This window comes from Antechinus flavipes, chromosome 2 (genome assembly GCF_016432865.1).
Source record: "Antechinus flavipes isolate AdamAnt ecotype Samford, QLD, Australia chromosome 2, AdamAnt_v2, whole genome shotgun sequence".
NCBI classification, from domain to species: Eukaryota; Metazoa; Chordata; class Mammalia; order Dasyuromorphia; family Dasyuridae; genus Antechinus; species Antechinus flavipes.
This window is the reverse complement of record NC_067399.1, coordinates 469772760-469795276: the sequence shown is the minus strand read 5'-3', so window position 1 is coordinate 469795276 and position 22517 is coordinate 469772760. Positions and strand designations below refer to the sequence as shown.

At 39.8% G+C, this 22517-nt stretch overlaps 1 protein-coding gene across 2 annotated transcripts in view; it reads right to left on the bottom strand.

The window, feature by feature from the left end:
- The window catches only part of MVB12B (multivesicular body subunit 12B), a 290278-nt gene that overhangs the window by 36392 nt on the left and 231369 nt on the right, over nucleotides 1-22517 (bottom strand). For both annotated transcript variants that reach the window (XM_051979657.1, XM_051979656.1), the window contains exons 8-9: nucleotides 4964-5019; nucleotides 1235-1294 (exon numbers count right to left, since the gene is read on the bottom strand). In XM_051979657.1, coding sequence (XP_051835617.1) covers nucleotides 1235-1294; nucleotides 4964-5019 — 116 coding nt within the window. The remainder of the gene's footprint in view (nucleotides 1-1234; nucleotides 1295-4963; nucleotides 5020-22517) is intronic.

Below are 22517 nucleotides of genomic sequence, written 5' to 3'. Positions count from 1 at the left end.
GACTCCATTTCTTACACTAAATCATTAAGAGAGATGATCATTTCAGAAAATCCCTGTTTCTGCTAAAGAACTACAATACCCACCATCTACAAAGCTTAAAGGCTTAACAAAGAGTTCCTTACAACTACCTTGCTGGGTGAGTAGTGGAAATATTATTATTTCCTTTCTAGAGGGAAGAAAATTGAGGTGAAGAAATTTGATCATAGCTAGACAGCTAGAAAACATAAAAGATAGGATTTGAACACAGATCTTGTGATTCTAAGTCTAATGTGTTGCTGTACTATACTAGGTCTTAAAGAAATGGCATGAGTTTATCTGGCATTTTAAACAAAAACACCATTCTCAGAATGATGCCCTGTGGGTTGTAATGCAAAAATGACATGTTATTATTCCTTTGGCTGAGAAAACTGAGGCTGAGCCCGGGAGTGGCCACGGGATCTGGCTAACAGGTCGAGTTCTCCTGGTGACCGGTCCCGTTTCTTTTCTTTCTCAAACACAACCCCTGGCCAAGCAAAGGAGAAAGGTGTTCTCTTGCCTGCCCGGCCCAACCAATGCCACAACCGGCCACGGAGGCGGCGCTGGGTTTGACAATGTGGGGCTTCCAGCTTGTGAACCTCAGACGGACAGGGAGACCTGAGTGGTTGCCTCTGAGCTAACTCTAAGTGACCAAAGTGCGGGACCCGGAGCAGCACTCGGCCCTTCTGGAACCCGAAGCCTGGTTCGAGATCCCGACACTCAGTGCAGTTCCAAGCTTCTGAAGCTCAAACCAGAAGGCATCATTTTGAGGGGGACACATACACATGTATGTACACACATACATGTACATGTATACCATATATGTGTATGTATATGCGTGTGTGTATATGTATTTTTAATTCACAAAAGCTCCCAAAGCCTAAAACTGCACCAAGATTGCTGGGACCCTCTGTGATGATGTGTGCAAGCATTTTAAATCACACACCACCACGGACACGTGAGACCCCCCTTACCCTCGCCACTGAACAGCGAGCCCTCTGGAGCACCTCAGTCCTGGAAGTGCTTTTCTCCAGAGGCGCCCCTGAGACTCGAGGAGCGCAGCTCCTCCCTCCTCCACGCTGCTCCTCTTGTGAAGACCTACTCCTCCCACCCCTGTGGCGCCCTCCTGGGGGGCAGCACCCCATGCCCGGGACCTTTCGGAGAACCAAGAGTCCTAGAGAAAGCCCCGAGCCACAGCTGGGTGGGGTGGGCCACTCACCTCTTTCTCTATTTCTGCCAGAGATTTGATGGTGATCCCCAAGAGATCAATGGGCTGCATCTGAAACACAAAAGACAATTTACTTTCTTAAACAGCTGGGAAATGCCACTTTAACATCTGGCTTTGCATTTCAAACATGGGACAATTATCTAAGAAAAGCAGCATGCGTTGCTTTGTCTTTACCACAGCACTGCATATTGGTAGAAGTATCCTAGCAAGGAGGGAATTTGTCCACCCATTCATTAGAAGGGTGATAAAAGTAGCAAAAATAAAGAAAGCTGCTTCCTGAGAATATGGCAGGTAAATGGGATCCATACCACGCAGGGGGCAGTGCTCTCTGGCCCTTTCTCCCTTTCTTTGTCTCTCTCTCTCTCTCCAGAGGAAGGTCTAGCAACACCTATGAAAAAGCATGATTTTGCCAAGACCTGTCTTGGTTTTTTATTTCTTCCCTGCAAAGCCACGCACAGACTGTGAAGCTGGTAAGGTTTCCCCTTCCTTTCAGCTGCCGTGGGGATAGACGTGCCCTGAGCACTCTGGCCAGCTGGTGGCACTGGTGCCTAAGGAATTCTGGGCAGGGAGGCCAGGGCCTTGTTGGTATTCATGCGGGAGCTGAGGGAATTCCAGCTCTTTGAAAATGCACGGTGAATAAAATAACTGCACATAAATTATCATTTTCAGAAATCAATGGTGGTGAAAAATGATAACATCACATTTTAATGGGCGTTTCTGTAATTTCATGAAGATGGAGGCCCTTCTTGTGAAATGCTGGCTCCTTGACAGCAAACACACACTTTGATGTGAGCTAGAAGCAGACCCTGCCTTGAGAAACCTGTGAAGATGACAGGATTTGGAGCTGGCAGGCCCTTAGAACACAGGACACTGGAACAAGAAGGAAGTCTAGAAGTCATCAGGTTCCGCCCCCTGACTTCAGAGATGAAGATACTCTAGGCCAGAGACATTACATGATCTGTCCCCATCGTCACGTTGGTAGAAAGTTACCACAGCCAGAATTCAGTGGGGACTTCAGTGACTATCATTTCTGAAATAAAACATTGGGATCAAAGGATCTCAGAGATGATCTACTTCAGTCCCTTCATTTCCCAGAATCACAAAGTAAGGCTCAGAGAGAAGTGCCTCATCCTAGCTTAGAGGGGTAGTAAATTCTAACCCAGGGCCTCTGCTGTCAAATCTTCTATTCTCTCCATAATAACACAATGCCTCAAACTCCTCCTTCTCCCAGATTGCCATTTTATAGATGAGGAATCCGAGGAGAAGAAGCATCTTCCTCAATGTCACACAGCAGCCAGTAGAATTGGGACTTGAACCCAGGCTCCAAAGCGGTGATATTTATATGACCCTACATTGTCTGGCAGCAGAGATTTTCTTTCTATTCACTATACACTTTTTTTTTTACATTATGATGTTACTCAGAATGCTCTGCCCCTAGTTTTATTATTAAAGGGCTTCTTGTGCTTAGCTTGCTTATAGCATATCTTACTCAACATGAAAACTCTTGTGAAAAGCCTACTGAGTACAGTGGTCAACTCTATGGCCACTATAGTTGAGTTTCCCTTGTTGGCAGATAAAATTATAGAAAGATGAGTATCTATAAATGCAAAATAATTCTAATATTACTAACAGGAAAGTATTACAGTTAGTACATCCAGATCCACAAAAAAACTTTCATTAAACAACTCTGTGGAGCAGATAATGAAAGTTATTACTATCCCCATTTTACAGATTGGGAAACTGAGTCTTAGAGAAGTAAAATGATTTGTCTACTATCATAAAGCTTTTCAGCTTCAGTATCACGATTTAGGTCCAGGTCTCTCCTGACTTTTTTCCTTGTTTTTTCTACTACATTGTATATTTCTCTTTCTTTTTTTAACTACAGTGTTGCCCAGAATGCTCTGCCCCCAGAATGCCATGTCTTGCCAACAACAAATTTGCCCAGGGCAGCCGTGGGGACATCCAGCCACAGAATTAACCCACGCCTCCCGGGGATGCTGTCACTGCTTCTCTCCAAACAGTCTGCCACATTTGCACCAGCAGCCAGAGGGGCACAGGAACAGGGAAAATACTTCCCGCTCTCCATTTCCGCTGCCTGGAATCCAGCAGAGGTCCAGCTGTTGTGTCATTAGGCTCTAACTACCTCACTAAACTTTCTAGATTGGAATGGGTAAACAGGACAGAACAGCCTCCCCAAGGAAACAGGAGAGACGCCAGGGTAGCTATGGCAACAGAGCTAAGAGAAGTCAGCTAAAGTTACTCATGCTCCACATGCAACATCACAAGCATTTTTCAAGATTAAGCTGCTAGCAGAAGATGTCGGGGCTGCATATTATATTTCATTAGAATGGAAATTGCAGAGTGGGCCAAATCACAAGGCGCCTGGCTTGAAGCTGGGCCCAAGGACAACATTTAGTTGTTCTTTTGCTAATACCTAATCCAGAGCCTTCATTTTTACTAACAGCTCAGACCTTCAGGGGTGGGTGGGAAAGATCATAGACCGAATGAGGGGCTAGACTGCAAACTACCTTGCAGACTTAACATTCTATGTTCTAAGGCTTATTCAATTTTATCATTCTATGATATAACATCCCATTAGTTCTATGTTATAATATGAAGATCCTTCTCAGCTCTGTCCAATTTATAGGGATCTAATATCCTACATGCTAAGATCCCCTAACAGCTCTAAATTCCATATTCTTTTCTATGTTAAGATCCTATTTTTAACAGCCTGTTCCTTGTGATTTGTGTGAACTTCCAAACAGCACAATAATAATACAAATCACCACAAAGGGACAACCATGGACCTTTCACTTATAACAGTGATTGATCAGTAGCCTCCTCAATCCAGTATTTTTTGGACAGTATAACACTGTTCATCTTTCCAGGGTCAATGCTTCTACCACTGGTTTGAAGCAACATTAACACTGAGAGATGAATATAGTGGAGAAGCATGGTTTTCTAGGCTTCTTCTGTTCTTAGGGAAGTAAGGTGGGAATCCAAAGACAGCTCACTCTACCCCCTTAGGTTTCTGCTCTATTCTCTGTAAATATGGGGTTAAGTCTCATTTGCTACATGGTTAGATAGTACTGTTCTCACAGAGACTAATCTCTTGTTTGGGAGGTGAGAGACTTGGGTTCTAGAATCATGGAATGTTAGGACAGAGAGAGAGCTCAGAGATCATGTAATCCATTCTCATTTCATAGAGAGAGGACTTCTGAAAGTCCCCCTATGCGAGTTGAGAGAATGGATTAAATGCTTTTCTGAGTTCCTTCCCCATCTAACAGAACTGGTATGACTCCAGATCCAATATTCTACAATATTGCACTATGTGATCTCTTTTTTTCAACTCTGCCACTAACTTCCTGTATGACTTTAAGCAAGTCATGTAAATTCTCTGAGTCTCAGCTTCCTTGTTAATAAAATGAGGAGATTTAGCTTAGGTGACTGCTCTCTTCCTCCTCTGAAATGCTGTGATTCTATGAAGTCCTCTGTCATTTCCACAGATTTCAACTTCCATAATGTTAAAACTAATTATACTTCTTTCTTCAATAAATTGCCATGATTAAATAAAAAAGAACAAAAATTATTAATCTACATTTGGAAAATGAAAAGTATTCACAGCTATGAGGTTGGATCAAAATTACCATTTGCACTTAAAATGAAAATGACTCACTAGAACATCCATCTTTTCTAATAAGAATCATGCACATAACTTACACTTTCTGGAACACAAGAAAACTTCTCTGAAATCATAAAAGGTACTCCATCCATAGCTGAAAAAGGAAGAGAAAGCACATGTCAAAGTCATCTTAGGCATCAAGAAAACTCAGAGCTGAAGGGGACCTCAGGAGCCCTTAGTTCTACCCCAAACTCAAAAGAAAGGCTTTATAGAGCACCTCTGACAAATTGCATTCATTCTCCATTTGGAGGCCTTCAGGGATGGGGAACTCTCTGCTTCCTGAAAAAGCACTGAGAGGAAGTTTCTCCCTTCTACCCTGTCATCTGTCTCCACAACTCTCCCCCGTTTGCAGCTGTGCACTGTAAGGCTACACAGAACAAACCCAATCCCTCTCTCATGGGCCAGTCCTTCAAATCCAGAAAACAATGATGCTATCGACCAAGACTTCCCTCTTTCCTTTTTCTCTTCAGACTACCTATCTCCAGATCTTTCATGGATCCTTTTAACACATGATTTCAAGGCCTCTCACTCAATCTCCTGGGTACCCTCCTCGGGACATGCTCTTGAGTTTTGTCAGTGTTCTTCCTAATTCATATTGCAGAGAAGAAACTATTACCTTCCAGATGTGGTTTGACTAGGGAAGGCCATCACCTTCAGTAATCTGGATACTGAATTTTGAGTTCTTTTAACTTAATGGATTTGAAGTTTTAAGACCAGACTCTCTGAAGATATGTCCAAATTGATTGGAGAGGTTTCATTTGTAATCCCTCAGTAAAAGATTAATAATAATGCCATGAACATTGTACTCAAAATTTCAAAGGTCTGAGCTTGAGCTAGGAGGCACTTTAAAGAACATCTAAAGTCAGATCCTACTATTTTACAGGTAAAGAAACTGAGATCCTAATAGCTCCATGTCTCTTTACACATTGGGCTCTGAGTTCTCCAACACAAAGATGTGTTTGATATTTAAGATTCTAAATACATATTTCTGACAATACTGTACTGTAATCTCTAAAAGAGTAGGGACTGGGTCTTCCATAAACTTTGTATTTTACCCAGTACCCCACTTAATAGCTGCTTTTTGAATGATGGCCTGACAGGGTGTGGTGGAAAACAGCTGGAGTTGGAGTCATCCCTGGATTCGAATTCTGCATTAATATTTATTGTGGGAAAAATGCAACTCCTTTGACCTCAGTTTCCTAACCTGGAAATATGGATAATAATATCGACCTATCTTACAAGCTTATTGTGAAGACATATGAGAAAAAAATTCAGTCATTTACCACATATCATTTCTTAAGCACCTACTAGAGCCAGGTGCCATGCTAGATGATAGGGATACCTCGACAAAAAATAAACAATTCCCACCATTGAGAAGCCTACATTCTATTGGATACAGAAAAAAACATCTTGCAAACTTTAAAGCATTATAGAAATATCAGTTCTTCTTATTACATAAAAAGTACTTTGAAAACCTTAAAGGGCTATATGATGGCTACTAATTAGCTGTGTGACTTTGTGTAAGTCACTTTCCTTTTCTGCATGTACGAAATAGAAAAGATAACCTCCAATGACGTTCTATCATTTTTAATTCTTTGAAGCCCTAGAAGTTCTTCTACCAGTCTGAGAAAATATACATGCACAAAATTGATATCTCCAATGGATTAAAAAAGACAAAAGAGAACCCTGAAAAAAATTATGCTGTAATGAATTATAGGCCCAACTATGCAGTAGGGTGAAATATGACCTGTTTTAGAACTAAAAGGGCTCCCCAACCGGAGAGATATTTCCCCTACCATAATCCCCAAAGCCTACTTCTCTGTTCACCATCAACACATCACTAACTTTAAAAACAGTTTGATGGGGAAATTGGAGCCCAGGAGGGGCCTGTACCAGGTAAATGACCTCTGGTCCATGACCACTTTACTTCCCAGGGTAATTTTATTCATTGGGGATTACAGCATCAAATTTGCTTCAATAATCTATTGCTTTCTTCATGCAGATGCGTCCTTTGCTGACTCCAGCCTCAGCACCCTTCATGCTTTAAACAGACAGTCTTCAAGAGCTCCTATAGATGAAAAAAATAAATGAATCATCTCGTATCTAGTATTCTGGCGATGAACTCCTTAATAGCACTGCCAGTCTCAAGGACAGGAGCATTCACAACAACTGACATTTATACAGTCTTTTAAAGTTTGTGAGAGTCAACATGGTGGGGTGGAGTAGACAGAGAGCTGGTCTCAAAGGCAAGAATACCTGGATTCAAATCCTGCCTCTGATACCTACTATCAGCATGATCCTGGGAAAGTCATCCATCTCTGCCTGCCTTAATTTCCTCAGCTGTAAAAAGGGAATCGCATCAGCACTATCTCCCAGAGTTGTTTAGGACAAAATAAGATATTTATAAAGCTCTGAAGTCCTCCCTACCCTCTTCCTTTAGTCCTCCCTCCTCCCCTCATGTGTCTAAGCTTGAGAGTTGCAGAGAAGGTACCAATGTGCATTGATGAAGGTAGCCTTCACCTGGGAACTCCTTGTAACACTGAAACAGCAGGTGCTGGATGTTCTTTTAATTTTGCAAAGTGCTTTTACATACATTATCTTATTACTTGATCTTCACAAAAATCTTGGCAGGAAAGTACAGTTATTAAGCACTTGTTATGTGCCTGATACTATGCTAAGCCCTAAAGATACAAAGAAAGGCAAGAACATTTCCTGTATCCAAGGAGCTCACATTTTAATGGAGGAGATGAAGATGGAAATAACTAAATGCTTATGCAGAATACAGGGAAGCCCTTCACAACAGGGTGACCAAGAAAGGTCTCCTGCAGAAGATGAGATTCGAGCTAAGTTTTGAAGGGAGCCCAGGAAACTAAGAGGAGGAGGAGAGAGAGAATTCCAGGCATGGGAGATAACCAATACAAAGGCATGAAGTTGGGAAAGAGTATACATTGAATGAAAATCACAGATCCTTGAATTACTGAGCTAACTATTTCTCTCAGATTGTAAGGTTTTAGGTGTAAAATGGTGTGTTACTTATTTTTTGTAAGCATTAAATAAATGTTTGCTCAACTGAATGGAATGAGCTATTTGACAAATCATGAACTCTCCACCATGGAAAGTAGAGAACAGGTGGCCAACCATCTGTTAGGCATGGAAGAGAAGAGATTCCTGTATTTGGCCAGGCTGGATTGAATATCTCCTAAGGCCTTTTCCAAATCCTAATATTATGTGAATTTTATGAATTTCAGGCCATGGTAGGCCAGTAAAAAAATTATTGTACATGGAGTCAGAAGTTCCATGTTGGAGTCCATCACAATATTTTCCTAGAGGAAATTTGTGGAAGAGATAATTCAATTAGATTTAAACATATTAAGTTCCTTTTATGTGATAAAAATAGTCCTTATCCTTAAAGAATATATAACCCAAAAAATCTAATACATAATTAATTACAATATACAGGTGGAATATAAGTACCCTAATATAAAGTGCTATGGGAAATCAAAGAGAAGAAAGATCACATTTAGCTGTGGAAAAGCTGAGAAAGTATCATGGAGGTGATTTACATTTACATTAGCCTTTGAACTTGGGTAGGACTAAGACAGTGAGCAATGATCCGTTCTTTTTTTTTGAGGGGGGGAGAAACTAGTATCACTCTATGCATAAAGTATCAAAATATTAAGAAATCGTGAAATGTTTGAAGATAGCTTTCATATTCCCTATTATTTTTTCTTCTCGAGTATAACTCTTCAACCAGCCCTCTTTGTATGGCACGCAACATTTTTCCACCATCCTGGACACCTTCTTTTTTGCCAGCTTATTGACCCATCTTCTTAAAATGTGGCATGAAGAATTGAGCTCTATCTTTCAGATTTGTTTGGATGGAATCATAGCAGGGATATGCCAGCCCTGATCTGGGCAATATGCTTCCACTAATGTTGTCTATCCGTGGTTCTCAATATACTGCCAGAGACCTGAGGAGTCCCTAGGATTCTTTCAAAGTGTCTGTGAGATCAAAACTGTTTCCATAATACCACTAAGATGTTTTAATTGTGAACACAGTAAATACCAAAAGATATAAGCCACATAAACAAAATCAATGTGGTGGGAAGAGTCCTCAACAATTTTTAAGAGTGTAAATGTGCACTGAGACCAAAAAATTTGATAACCACTGGCCTAAGATTATACCAGCTATTCGCCATGGTATCAGACCATTGACTCATATTGAGTCAGAAATGGGATTCAAACTAAGATCTCCTGACTCCACTATTCTCTCTCTTTTCCCCCTACACCATTCTGTTTCTCTTGACTGTCAGGCAGAATAAACATTAAGCACCTTTTATGTACTATGACTGCTGACCGCTCACACCCTTTTCAATAGCCCAGGGATGTAGGTAGTATAAGATTTGCCCTTCCTATGAGGAAACTTGGGCAAAGAGAGGTTAAGCGGCTTGCCTGAGGTTATATAGCTACTAAGTGGACATCTGGGCCCCAGGTCATTTGATGCTGAAACTTGTTCTTTCACCATACACTACATGGTTCCATTCCCATCAACTAGCATGCATGGTGTCCTGCACACAGTGTTTAATAAATGCTTGATTAATTGCACTGAATATAAGGCACTGAATATCATAGTTCTCTCCAAAGGAAAAATAGTTGAGTTTTGTTTCCTGTTAGACAATGCTCAGCATCTTTGTAGGCTTTCTGTCTGTGGCAACCATAGGCCAATGCTTTTAGCAAATAGAATGATGCATTCTGGAGACTTATCAAGTGTATAAATCATTTGCTAATCAAGTCTGGTTTATTTTTCCTAAATATAATACTTAGAACTCGTTCACATCATCTACTCCTTGTTTACCTATCAGTGACTACGTGTAATACAAAGGTGCAGATTCGAGACAGAAGCACTACAGGTGTGCCCCTGAGTTGTTTGTTGGGGTTTTTTCAAATCTCTGAGTGGGTCGCCATCTGGTCTTGGTGAAATGCTTGTCAATTAGGCCTAGAACATCACAGCCCTGTGCCATTATTTGATCTAGTACCTCTGATCTGTCATCAGATCATGCCTTCAAAAGACTACCAGGGAATCTCGCTAATGTTTCCCTCAGTGGAGACTAAAGTGAAGGCCTTGTTTAATCTCATTGATGCTTTATCTAACCATTTTTTCAATCACCAAACACAACTTTTTGCCCCATGAGCATAACTGGTTTAATTCAATTCAACATATGTTCATTGAGTGTCTATGATTTAAACATACCATGCTAAGGACTCAAAGATGGAAAAGAACAGATTCTCTATCCTTAAGGAGAGCTTATAATAAGGGGGGGTATATACAACATGTCATTAATTAATAGCTATTACTGTGAATAAAAATATTTTTTCCTAGTGGTTTGTTATCCACAACTTTTCCCACAACAGTCTTGTGAGGTAGGGTACACAAGATGGAGAAACACTAAAGGCCCATATAACCTGAGAAAAGGGAATTTGGTGAAAGAAAAACAGCTTTGATATGGATTAAGAACATCCCTTCAACCCAGAAACTGTTGGACACAAACCTCTTGAAAGACTCCGCACTGGTTTGGACTGGAATGCGGATAAACCATAATCCTATACACAGAAGAGACTTTATATTTTTGCTATTTGGTTTTTGCCTTGGTTTCTCAGTAGAACTTCTGTTTAAATCTTCAAACCACAACAGAAAGAACAAGACTTGGAGACAAAAGAACTGGGATTATGAGCAAAGTTGCTAATTAGTCACATGACCTTAGGCAAATTACTTGCCTCTTCTTTGGGCCTATAAAACAAAAGTCTGTTCCATGTTCTATATTCTAAAGTTCCCTGCAACTAGCTGATACCATTTCTGACCAATGTGGAGTATGGGAAGGATTTTTCTACCATGAGTCATAGGTAAAAGAAACAGAAATCAAGGCACTTTTAGTGGGAAGAAGTTGCATCATATGGCACAATTATGAGCTCCAGACTCAACCTTTGAAAGCTTGAGAGAAGGGCTACATGGGAATGGCTATGTGTATGGGCAAAAATAAAGAGAACAGGCAGGGGCCACAAAGAACCCCGAGATTAAAGGTGGCACATGCTTTGCAGCTGTCGAGTAGGATCACTTACTGCAAACTCTGGGGGTGCAGGAACTTTATACCACTTGCTTGGGCAAGATTTCCACTTTATTTCCAAGTATGCCTTGAAATAGCCAAGAAGATTAGGCAGCTGCCTGAAGCATACCATACTGATTTTCTTTTTATGACTCATTTTTTTGGACATAGCATACCCATGCTCAACATAAAGAGAGAGAGAGACAGATACACAGACACACAGACACACACTCTTTTCCTTAGTTTCCACCTAGGTGTTTTTAAACAGTTTCCAGGTTTCCTGTGGGGTATTATATTTCCTTTCCCCAACTAATGTCTGCATCTTGTCTTAGTTCTTTTTTTTCTAAAAGTGAGTAACAGACTTTGTTAGGAGGGTTTCCTCCCCATTTCTTTGTATCCCCAAGTGATGATTTAGTTATACTTCTGAGTTAGTATTAAGAAATGAGTCATGCGAGGAACATTGAATAGTTTATCTCTCAGACTTGTGGAGGAGAAAGAAATTTGTGACCAAAGATGAACTAGAGACCATTACTGATCACAAAATAGAAAATTTTGATTACATCAAATTAAAAAGCCTTTGTACAAACAAAAATAATGCAAACAAGATTAGAAGGGAAGCAACAAACTGGGAAAACATCTTCACAGTTAAAGGTTCTGATAAAGGCCTCATTGCCAAAATATATAGAGAACTGACTCAAATTTATAAGAAATCAAGCCATTCTCCAATTGATAAATGGTCAAAAGATATGAACAGACAATTTTCAGAGGATGAAATTGAAACTATTACCACTCATATGAAAGAGTGTTCCAAATCATTATTGATCAGAGAAATGCAAATTAAGACAACTCTGAGATACCACTACACACCTGTCAGATTGGCTAAGATGACAGGAAAAAATAATGATGAATGTTGGAGGGGATGCGGGAAAACTGGGACACTAATGCATTGTTGGTGGAGTTGTGAACGAATCCAACCATTCTGGAGAGCAATCTGGAATTATGCCCAAAAAATTATCAAATTGTGCATACCCTTTGATCCAGCAGTGTTTCTATTGGGCTTATATCCCAAAGAAATACTAAAGAAGGGAAAGGGACCTGTATGTGCCAAAATGTTTGTAGCAGCCCTGTTTGTAGTGGCTAGAAACTGGAAAATGAATGGATGCCCATCAATTGGAGAATGGCTGGGTAAATTGTGGTATATGAATGTTATGGAATATTATTGTTCTGTAAGGAATGACCAGCAGGATGAATACAGAGAAGCTTGGAGAGACTTACATGAGCTGATGCTAAGTGAAATGAGCAGAACCAGGAGATCATTATACACTTCGACAACGATATTGTATGAGGACATATTTTGATGGAAGTGGATTTCTTTGACAAAGAGACCTAACTGAGTTTCAATTGATAAATGACGGACAAAAGCAGCTACACCCAAAGAAAGAACACTGGGAAACAAATGTGAACTATCTGCATTTTTGTTTTTCTTCCCGGATTATTTATACTTTCTGAATCCAATTCTCCCTATGCAACAAGAGAACTGTTCGGTTCTGCAAACATATATTGTATCTAGGATATACTGCAACATATCCAACATATAAAGGACTGCTTGCCATCTAGGGGAGGAGGTGGAGGGAGGGAGGGGGAAAAAAATCGGAACAGAAACGAGTGCAAGGGATAATGTTGTAAAAAAAAATTACCCTGGCATGGATTCTGTCAATATAAAGTAATTATTAAATAAAAATTTAAAAAAAAAAAGAAATGAGTCATGCACAGGTCCCATACCAATCCCCTTTGAATTTAACTTTTTGAATTTTGATTTTGTTTAGAATAAGGACTAATAGCTTCCTTTTCATTGGTGGTTTCCCATTTGCCTCTGAGATTATCTGCTTGTCCTCTTTAATGGCTGCATCTTAACCCATACTGAAAAACAGTCTGACCCTGTGAAGCTAGTGGACATAGAAGAACACTAGAGAGGAAACCAGTGGATTGTAAGCTCCACATGAACCAGTGATCTAACATGACAGCCAAGAAACTCATTGTAATCTTGGTATGCATTAAAGAGGCAGAATGTCCTAAAAAAAAGAGAGAAAAACCCATGATACTTGGGTCTAGTGCAGATTACATTTGCAGAATTGTGCTCAGTGCTGGTAGTATTGTAGAATGAACTAAGGTCATTTAGACTGGAGAAGAAGATACTTGAGTACTGGAAGGGTTGTCATGTGAAAGGGATTAGGCTTGTTTTTAGTCTCAAAAGAGTAGAAATAATATTGATGTGGAAATTATAGAGAAGTGGATTTTGGCTTAATATAAAGAAAAAAACTAAAACGAGAGGTTGGTGACATGGGATACAGCATTGAAGCCTAGAATCAGAAAAAAACTCATTTCAAATCTGGTCCCAGATGCTTGCTATCTGTGTAATCCTGGGCAAATCACTTAATCCCATTTGCCTCAGTTTCCTCATCAGTAAAAAGAGCTGGAGACAGAAATGGCAAACCACTCCAATATCTTTGCTAAGAAAACCCCAAATGGGATCACACAAAGTTGGACAAGATTGAAAAATAACTGAACAATAAAAATAGAATAGGATGTCTCAGAAGGTAGTAAAGTCTCCATCACTAGAGATTCTAGAATAATAGAACTACATATAGAAATTACACAGTACAAGTTTCTTCTTTCAAAGAGAACTTGAGACCCAGAACAGGTAGCACATTTGTGGTTGCAAGGTTGTTATTTAACAACAAGAATATGAAATTGAATGCTCTTTTCAGCACACATTAATAGGTACAGCTTAATAGGTAATTGTTTGAATTTCATAGAACCACAGATTTAGAGTTGTAGGGATATTAACAGTCAAGAAGATGATACAGAAAAATGACTGGGGTCAGCTTTCTCTGCTTTAATGGCTCTGTCAGTTCACTGCTGTGGGGACTCCTTGGAACATTAGAGCTATGCCTTCTTATCACATGGGCTTCCAAAGAACTCTGCAAGACTAGTTGCAAAGCTATCTCCTATATGATGTGTTTCCCATTTCCCTCACTGGAGCTAGCACCTGCCACCCTGAAATTATCTTGTGTTTATTTTATATGTAGTTATGTGTGCATGTTGTCTCTACACAGAGAATGCAAGCATCCTGAGGAGGTACATTTTCATATTATTTTTGTATCCCCAGTGCCTGGAATATCCCAGTAAGTACTTAAGGAATGATTGGAAGTCTCCTTATGATCTTTTATTATCTCATGGATACCAGCTCAACATTTAGGCTTCTGACTTGCTAGCAGAAGCCAGATGACCACTTTCTGGTAAGGCTCCTGCACTGGGGGATCTGCAAAGGGGTGGAGCAGATGCTGCCTAGGTCCCCTCCAATTCCCCAAGCAGCATGGGAGGCTGGACTCAGCCACAACTTGCTGGATGACCTTGGGCAGGCCACATCTTCCATCCTGGACCTCCGCTTCCTTATCCATGAAACGGCATAAGGTTTGTGGAGGATTTCCCATTGGGCAGAGCTTGGGCTGGAGGTCTTTTGGAATTCCTTGTGATCCTATGATTCTGTAACTAGGTTATCTCTAGGGCACTCTTCCAGCTCTCACACACTCATGTCTTCAAACCCTGATAGTGATTAAGAGGAAGCTGCTCCTCCGCTCTCCACCCCCTCAGCACTTTCATAATACACTAAGAAACCTGCCTCTCATTTTCCTTCAGCCTTTGTGGTAGTTTTTTAACAAAACGCTGATACACGGCATCGGAACAACCCACGGCAGATGAAAGCAAGGATGTGCCAAAGGCTCAGTAGCGCAATTAGCATTCTCCTAAACAAACGAGCTTCAACAGAGCTGTAATTAAGCAGGCCTGTAATTAAGTATATGCCCTTTATCATAACGATCATGCTTAAAAATGGCGTGATGCATGGAACTCTGTTATTAATGCTGTAATCCCAAAGTGAAGTGCCAGTACATAGAAATCAGAGTGTCAGGCCCGTCACCAGACTGTTTGTAAAATACATTAGAGAAAAAAAAATCGGAAAACAATGAGCTATTCAACTGTTCTTTTTACAATCAAGCACTGGAAGTCAAGAGGATTCCAAATGCTTACAGATCTTATAAGGTTTAAACAAATAAAGAACTAGTGTGGCATTGCATTTATTTGTGTCCCCTTTCCCATTCTCTCAACACCACCCCCCAAGGAAGAACTGGAGGGGAAAAGATTGATTTTCCAGGTTCCGCATATACCAGTATTTTCTCTATAGTAGATGTTCTTAGACAACTGGTCCAATTTGCATGCTGTATTTGTTTAGACATAAAACTGGCATCCTGCTGCCCCCAGATTGCTCTGCCATGAATCTACTTCTTCCCAACATGATAGGAAAGGATATTACCAGTTCTGTAATCCTGTCTGAACTGTAACTTCTACTAGCAGGAAAGGCCTGTAGTCATCCCCCTTTCTTGCTTCTAAATCCATACCTTGTGATTTTTGATAGCAGGAGATAAAAATACTGCACAAGGAACCTGAGGATCTGCATTCAAATTATGGATCTGCTACTACCTGTGAGACTTTGGGAAAGCAACTTCCCCATTCTGGATTTCAGCTTCCTCCTCCATAAAATGAGGGGGAACTGGCTTACATGATATGTGACATCACTTCCAGTGCTGAGTCACAGATGCTATTAATTTATAATAACAACTATAGCAACCCAAGTAGTCTTTAATAAATGCTTCTCTGATCTAAAGCTTCACAATTCAGATTTAGATTTGTACAGACACGTAATATCAATGATATAGAGAACTCCAAATGAGAAAACTCAGTTTGAGGAAATTGCCTGGAGCTCCTGCAAGGTTAAATGATCTGGCCAGAGACACATAGCCTGCCTGCCGCTGCCCCTGCCCCTGCCCTTGCTTCTCTCTCCCCCTCTCCCTCTCCCTCTGTACACACACACACACACACACACACACACACACACACACACACACAAATTGAGACAGGACCTGAACACAGGTCCTTCTGACTTCAAGGCTCACTTTCTAACCACTATACCATGAAGACTCTTCTCTTTTCACTATGAGATGGTGGGTTTATAAAGTTATCCCTCACTGAAACATTGTTTGGCTGATCAGTCATTCATCACATGACTCTGATGGCACTAATGCTTCCTTTTAAAGTTTAAAGCAGATGGTGCTTTACATCTCAGCTATGCTACTTATTACCACTATGATCTTGATTGAGTCTGTATCTCCCTCAGGGTCACAGTTTCTTCATTTTTAAAATGAAAGGGTTGAAGGATATGGGCTTTCAAGCTTGAATACATTGGGTAGAAATTAGGTGCAATGGGTAGAAAATATAGAGATGTAGAATTTGGCTACTATGGGTTAGGAACACTTCCTAAGAATTAGAGTTGTCCAAAAGTGGAATGGATTTCTCTGGAAGGTAGTGGGTTCCCTTTTTCTAGAAGTGGTCCAATGGAAGCTGAATGAGCATTTCTCAGCAATGCCATAGAAAGGATTCTTGATCAGGAGGTTCCTTCCAGGCCAGAAATTCTAGATCCTGTCCTTTCAAGCTCAAAATCCTATTATGCTATGAACATTACAGTTTCCTGGAATCAATTAATAACATTAGGGGTGAGGGGGATTGTCTATAGTTTCCTGGCTGACAATTTAATTTTCTCATGAGCAGGAAGAGAAGAAGTAATACATTATCAATACATTCATTAAGTTATCACAGTAAGGAAGCCAGGGGCTGATGAGCTGCAGTGGGGGGTAAAGCTGGTCTAAAGCAGAGGCAGTAGACAATAATCTTGAGAACCCTACCTGGTTTTCTTCTAAGCTGAGGCTATCTGCAACAGATTAAAAAAATCAAACCAACAAACAAACAGACCCAGCTACAAAGAGAAGTCAAACCTTTGGGCTAGAGTTCTGTAGTGGTTCACTAAATTATAAGTTTCTGAGCTCTTTGTTTCAGAAAGGACAGAAAGTGAGTCAGGTAAGAGGCTCTGTGGTAGAGTTCTCATGTGTACGCATTTCTTTGAGTTGTATGGATCCTGAGGTGTCTTGTGTTGGGGGTTATGCTAGCAAACTTCCTGAGATCCTGGGCATAGAGAGCACAGTGAATGATTCTCTATCATAAGCTCAGCAAGCAACACTTGTGCCTGTGACAGCATCTTCTGAGCTGTTCCTCATGCTCTCCTCTGTGCTTGTGTTGAGGGTTTTAAGACTCTGACATTGACACATAATTAAACAAAACAAAACAAAACAAGTCACAAATTATATTACTAGAGTTTTAGTTGTTATCTGTTTCAGGTAAGTATCAAAGGAGTATTAAGTAAATGCCAAGTCATATTACTCCAAAGATATGTTCATAGATGTTGGTGAACAATGTGATTTATTGGCAAGTAGTCATTTTCATAATAAAGATAAATGAAACTAGAGTGGCAGGAAGCCTTTAATTCTGGGTACCATTATGCACTGCAACCTGTTACCTAGCCTGATTCACCAATCTTTTCTTTTTTTCCTTTTCCTTGTAAATTTCATTTACAAGCCCAAAACTTATATCTATGTCCTGAGGGGAAAAATCCTGGATTCCTAAAAGCTTAAAGATGGAAGAGACTAGAGTAGTTGTCCATTCTAATCCCCAAATGAAGTAGGAATCCTCAAATGTGGTATTATCAATATTGAGTTTTAATCAAATAAGCTAAATGTCTTTTGTCATTCTGAAATATGACAAACAATGCAGCCTATGTTGAAACATTTAGAAATTAATCATAATACAAATGAACAACTTTACTTGAACATCTTTATTGTTAATATCTTTTACTGCTGATGCAGTACCATTTAATCATAAAAAGTTAGAGTCAGAAGGGATCTCAAGGCTACTTGAGTTCAATCCTGACATGAAGCATGAATCCCAGTTTCCAGTGCTCATTTGTTCATTCATTCATTCAAAAAGCATGCATCAAGAAAAGGAAACTACTGTGTGCAGACCACTGTACTTGATGCTGGGAAAGGCAGAAGACTCAAACACAGATAATTACAATATACAACAAACAGCATATATATATAAAGTCCACCAGACAGTTGCAAAACAAACATGGGAAACCTCCTTGGACCAGGTGAGGACATTTTTTTGATCCTCAAAAACTTGGTGAATTTGCTTAGCATCAGGTGCCAGGGTATAGCACAGAAAGATATGAGGTTTCTGAAATTCATTTGCCACCAGTGATTCAGATTACCAAAATAATGTAGCCTCCAATTTTATAAAACTTCCTTACCTTGGGCTCAAGTCTACTTTTATATCCCTTCTTGTCCATTGCTTCTAATTTTGATTTTGGGGGCCAAGCAAAATAAGCCCAATCCCTTCCTGAGTCTTTAAGACATAACTCAGATGCTCTTCTCTGGAAATTCTTCCTTGACATGTTCAGCAATAAACGTGCTAATTTTACTTAAATTACCTTGTATTTATTTATATGAATACATGTTATTTTGGCAAAGTAGCAGCTCATTAAATACAGAGACTATTTATTTTTATACCTCTGTCCTTAGATCAGTACCTTGCATATAAAAAGTGCTTAATAAATGTTTGAGTTGAATTCTGCAGGACAGATCCTCAGAGAGAAGAGGACTCATGGACTCACTAGGTCTTTCTTCCTCCAGGAGAAACACCTCATTTTAGTTCTATTAATTGACCTTCTGAAAGCATAGTCCTCACTCTCCTGGTTGATCTCCTATAAGCACAATCCAATTTACAAACATATTCTACTTAAAGAAGTGACATCTAGAATTGAACATAATAATCAAAATATAATCTTTCCAGAGCAGAGGAAAGAAGGGATTGCTGTTGTTTAGACTTTTTTTGTCATATCTGACTTTTCATGACACTATTGGGGACTTTCTTGGCAAAGATACTGAAGTGGTTTGGCATTTCTTTTTACAACTCATTTTACAGATGAAGAAACCGAGGCAAACAAAATTAAATGACTTGCCTAGGGTCCCACAGTTAGGAAGTGTCTGAGGCCCAGGTCTTCCTGACTCCAGTCCCGGTGCTCTCTCCACTACGCCACTTAAAGAAGGGATGCCTCTCCCCTAATTCTAAGTACTTTACAAGTGCTCCTTTATGACTATTGCTCACTTATGAGAAGATCACGTATCTTGCCTCTGGAACACTCAGTGAAATCTATAATTGTTTGAAGGAGAGCCATCCTTACTTTAAGCCAATAAATAAAGTGGTACTGAAAAGATAGGGAAGAAGGGGGGAAGTAGATGAAGTCTGAAAGTTGAGACAAGAGGGAAAGTTTGTGCCTGAGATAGAGAAGAGCGAAAACAACCATTTAAGGACCTACTATGTGTTAAGTGCTTTACAAATGTTATCTCATGTGATGATCACAAGAAAAGCAAGGAAAAAAGCAAAGTGGATAAAAATACATATTGCATAGCTGGTGACATGCTTACCCGTAATGAGTTTACAAAACCAAAAACCTATACTTGTTTAGAAAAGTTATGGTTGTAGATGGCCTAACTGGCAATGGATTAATGCATGGCAGGTATAAATAACCAAGCAGCAGCTTTTGCCCATGAATGGCTATTGAACTGAATTGTGCCTTATTACTAAAGATGAAAGAAAAAACATATAAGTTATCATCAAGCACCTGATGCCTGGAAAAAGTGGGTCAGTCATCTAACAAGAGTGAGAAGATAGCCATCCCTTGGGTTGCTTGAAAAACATGGGGTGATGCCTAATGGAAGATCTCTGTCCCTAATTCAGAAAATGTGAAGGAGTTCTCTGGCTATGTCCTGTCTTCTTAGGGTTTCTTGAAGAAAATTTTTTTAATTGGCTGCTGAGCCAGAAGTGAGTGTGAAAACCAAAGGAGAAGCTCAATCTCTTCCTCCTCCCAGGCACTGAGAAAGCCAAGAATTTCTATATGCCTCAAGGTGAGGAGAGAGAGGGCAAGTGTCAGGGCTTGCTTTCCCTCCCTGGGGTCAACTTGTGCCCTTGAATTCATGCTGTTCTTGGGGTTATTTTTCTAGGCCATCTTTCTTGCTGGGAAATGTCACTCTCTTAGAAAGAGAATGGAGAAGGCTGTGAGCTAGTGAGTTGTGAAAGATCAGAAGAGCTGCCAGAGGACCAACAGCTAAATCTGAGTAGGAGCTGCCATTGAAGCAAGATCCATGTAACCCAGCCCAACAGTGAGCCGGGAATGGAGACCCCATGGTCTACAAGTGAGATCTACCAGATGTGCTACTCTCAGAAGTAAACCTAGTAGGGAGAAGTTTTTAAGTCTGAGCCCACTTTCCCTAAAGACTAAGATAGAGAAGAGGAGGGTGGGCCCCAGATTAGGGGATAACTTTGTACTGTGGGTCTTCATTTTTTTCAGTAAATATCCTTCTGTAAAAATGAATAAATATTTGTTAATTGATACTGAGGAGAAATCAATTGGTAAAATCAATAGTAGGGTGCTAATTACTAGTATCAATGATAATCAATGAAATTTTAACTGACTGAATATCTAACATTTTAGGAAGCATACTGTGAATGGGATCTTGGAATAGTAGTATTAATGGGAAAATGACCCTCAACTCTTCAAGCTCCAAAGGAGAGACACAGCTCCCTTTGGAGACGCAAGTTGTCAATGTGATTTGGATTACATAGAGTATACTAAAACAGATTTCTAAAGGATTTATTTTCTGAAAAGCTTATTTTATTTTGTGGCTTACCATGAAAAAAAATTGCCTCAATATTTAACATTCTGATGATGAAACTTTTTATACTTACATAGGCTGATATTCTATACAAAGACACAAAGTTTATTATTGGGACCATACTTGAGTTCTGTTCAGTGCCCAGAATCTGCTGAAGCTTGTATGTATGGGAATGATCTAGAGTCACCTAGTTCTAAAGAAACTTTTTTTCCCTGAGAGACTGAGTGAATTAACTGTCATCTGTGAGAAAAACTGAAGAGATATTTTGAAAGAAGTGAGTTTAGTTCTGCTTAAGACACTTCAACTGCCATCCTGAAAGAGTTGAATGGTAGGGTTGTGGTTCCAATATTTATGGAGGAGTCAGAAGTTACAATTGATTGTTAGAAGTGTCTCTGGCTATGATCTTTCTTACATATGATCTATTGCAGAACTTTTAAAATGAATCTGTACTGTTTGTTACCCCACAATGAATTATGTGAGCCATAACATGGGTATTATTTAAACCGATGGAGCCTGGGAATTTGGTCCTGAAAGAGGAGAGAAAGCTCATTGGAAAAGAGGTTTCTCTGGTTTCCCTGGCCACCACTTTCCTTTTATGTCTTGTCTCCTCCTGTTACGATGTAAACCCCTTGAGATTAGGGACTATTTTGTTTGCTTCTCTGAGCATTATTTTAGGAAATATCCCAGTCACATGCTTCACTTCCCTCTTGTCTCACTCTTTAGACTTCATCTACCTCCCCACTTTTTCTCTCTTCCCCTATCTTTCCAGTACCTCTATATTTTATTGGCTTAAAGTAAGCTCCTTGAGGAGAGCCTGTTTGTAGTATTTGTTTCTCTAGTGCTTAGAAGTGCTAGGCCCATAGTAACATTAAACAAATTCTCTCTGTATATCTCTGTCCTTTCTTTCTCTCTGTATTTATCTCCTCAGCGCTGCTTGGTAAAGGAGGAGCATTTAATAAGTGTTTTTCATTTTTTTATCCTAATTGCCTTGCTCTGAAAGTCTCTGCCTTGTTGTCTTTCCTAAACTGGGTAAGTAAATGTAGCCCATAGCAAAGGTCATCTATAATGAAATTTTACATGGCAGGAGCTGACAGCATGAATTGGACAGAGAAAAGACTAGTATTAAAAAATTCAGGTGTGAGGTAGTAAGAGCCAGACTTGTTTGGTGAAAATAGAAATGAATAGGAAGAAACAGAAAGTGATTTGTTAGGGTAGCAAATTCAGTAAATCATAGATTCAGAGTTGAAAGAAACCTCAGAGATCATCATTTTACAACCTCTCATCTTACAAATGAAGAAACTAAGTTATAGGAAAAATTAAGTGACATCCAAGGTTGACTACTTAGGGCATAAGGCAGGACTTTTAACTCAGGTCCTCCTGACTTCAAGTTCAGTACTTAACCCATTTCTCACTCTATCTCTATTACCTAGAATGGGGGGATTAAAGTGGGTGATAACTTGAAGATAATTAAAATTATGAGCCTTAGGTGACTGAAATTAGGAATGTACCACTGAGGGAAAATGGAAACATAGTTATTTCATTTGGGGGGGGGTCCTTTGTTTGACCATTTTTCTCCATTAAAGCAAGGTAGCACTGAATTGTGGGAAGAACCATTGATCCAGTTTCCAAAATGAACAATAAAAAGGATTCTTAGTCTATAGGAGGAGAGTCTATGGTAATAATACTAGACCCTCTTTCCATAACATTTAGATATTTCTAAAGCATTTTCCTTGCAGTACTATGAATCAGGAATCCAGGGAATAAGATATTTGAGCAGCAGAATGATATGATCTAAGCTGTACGTAAGGATT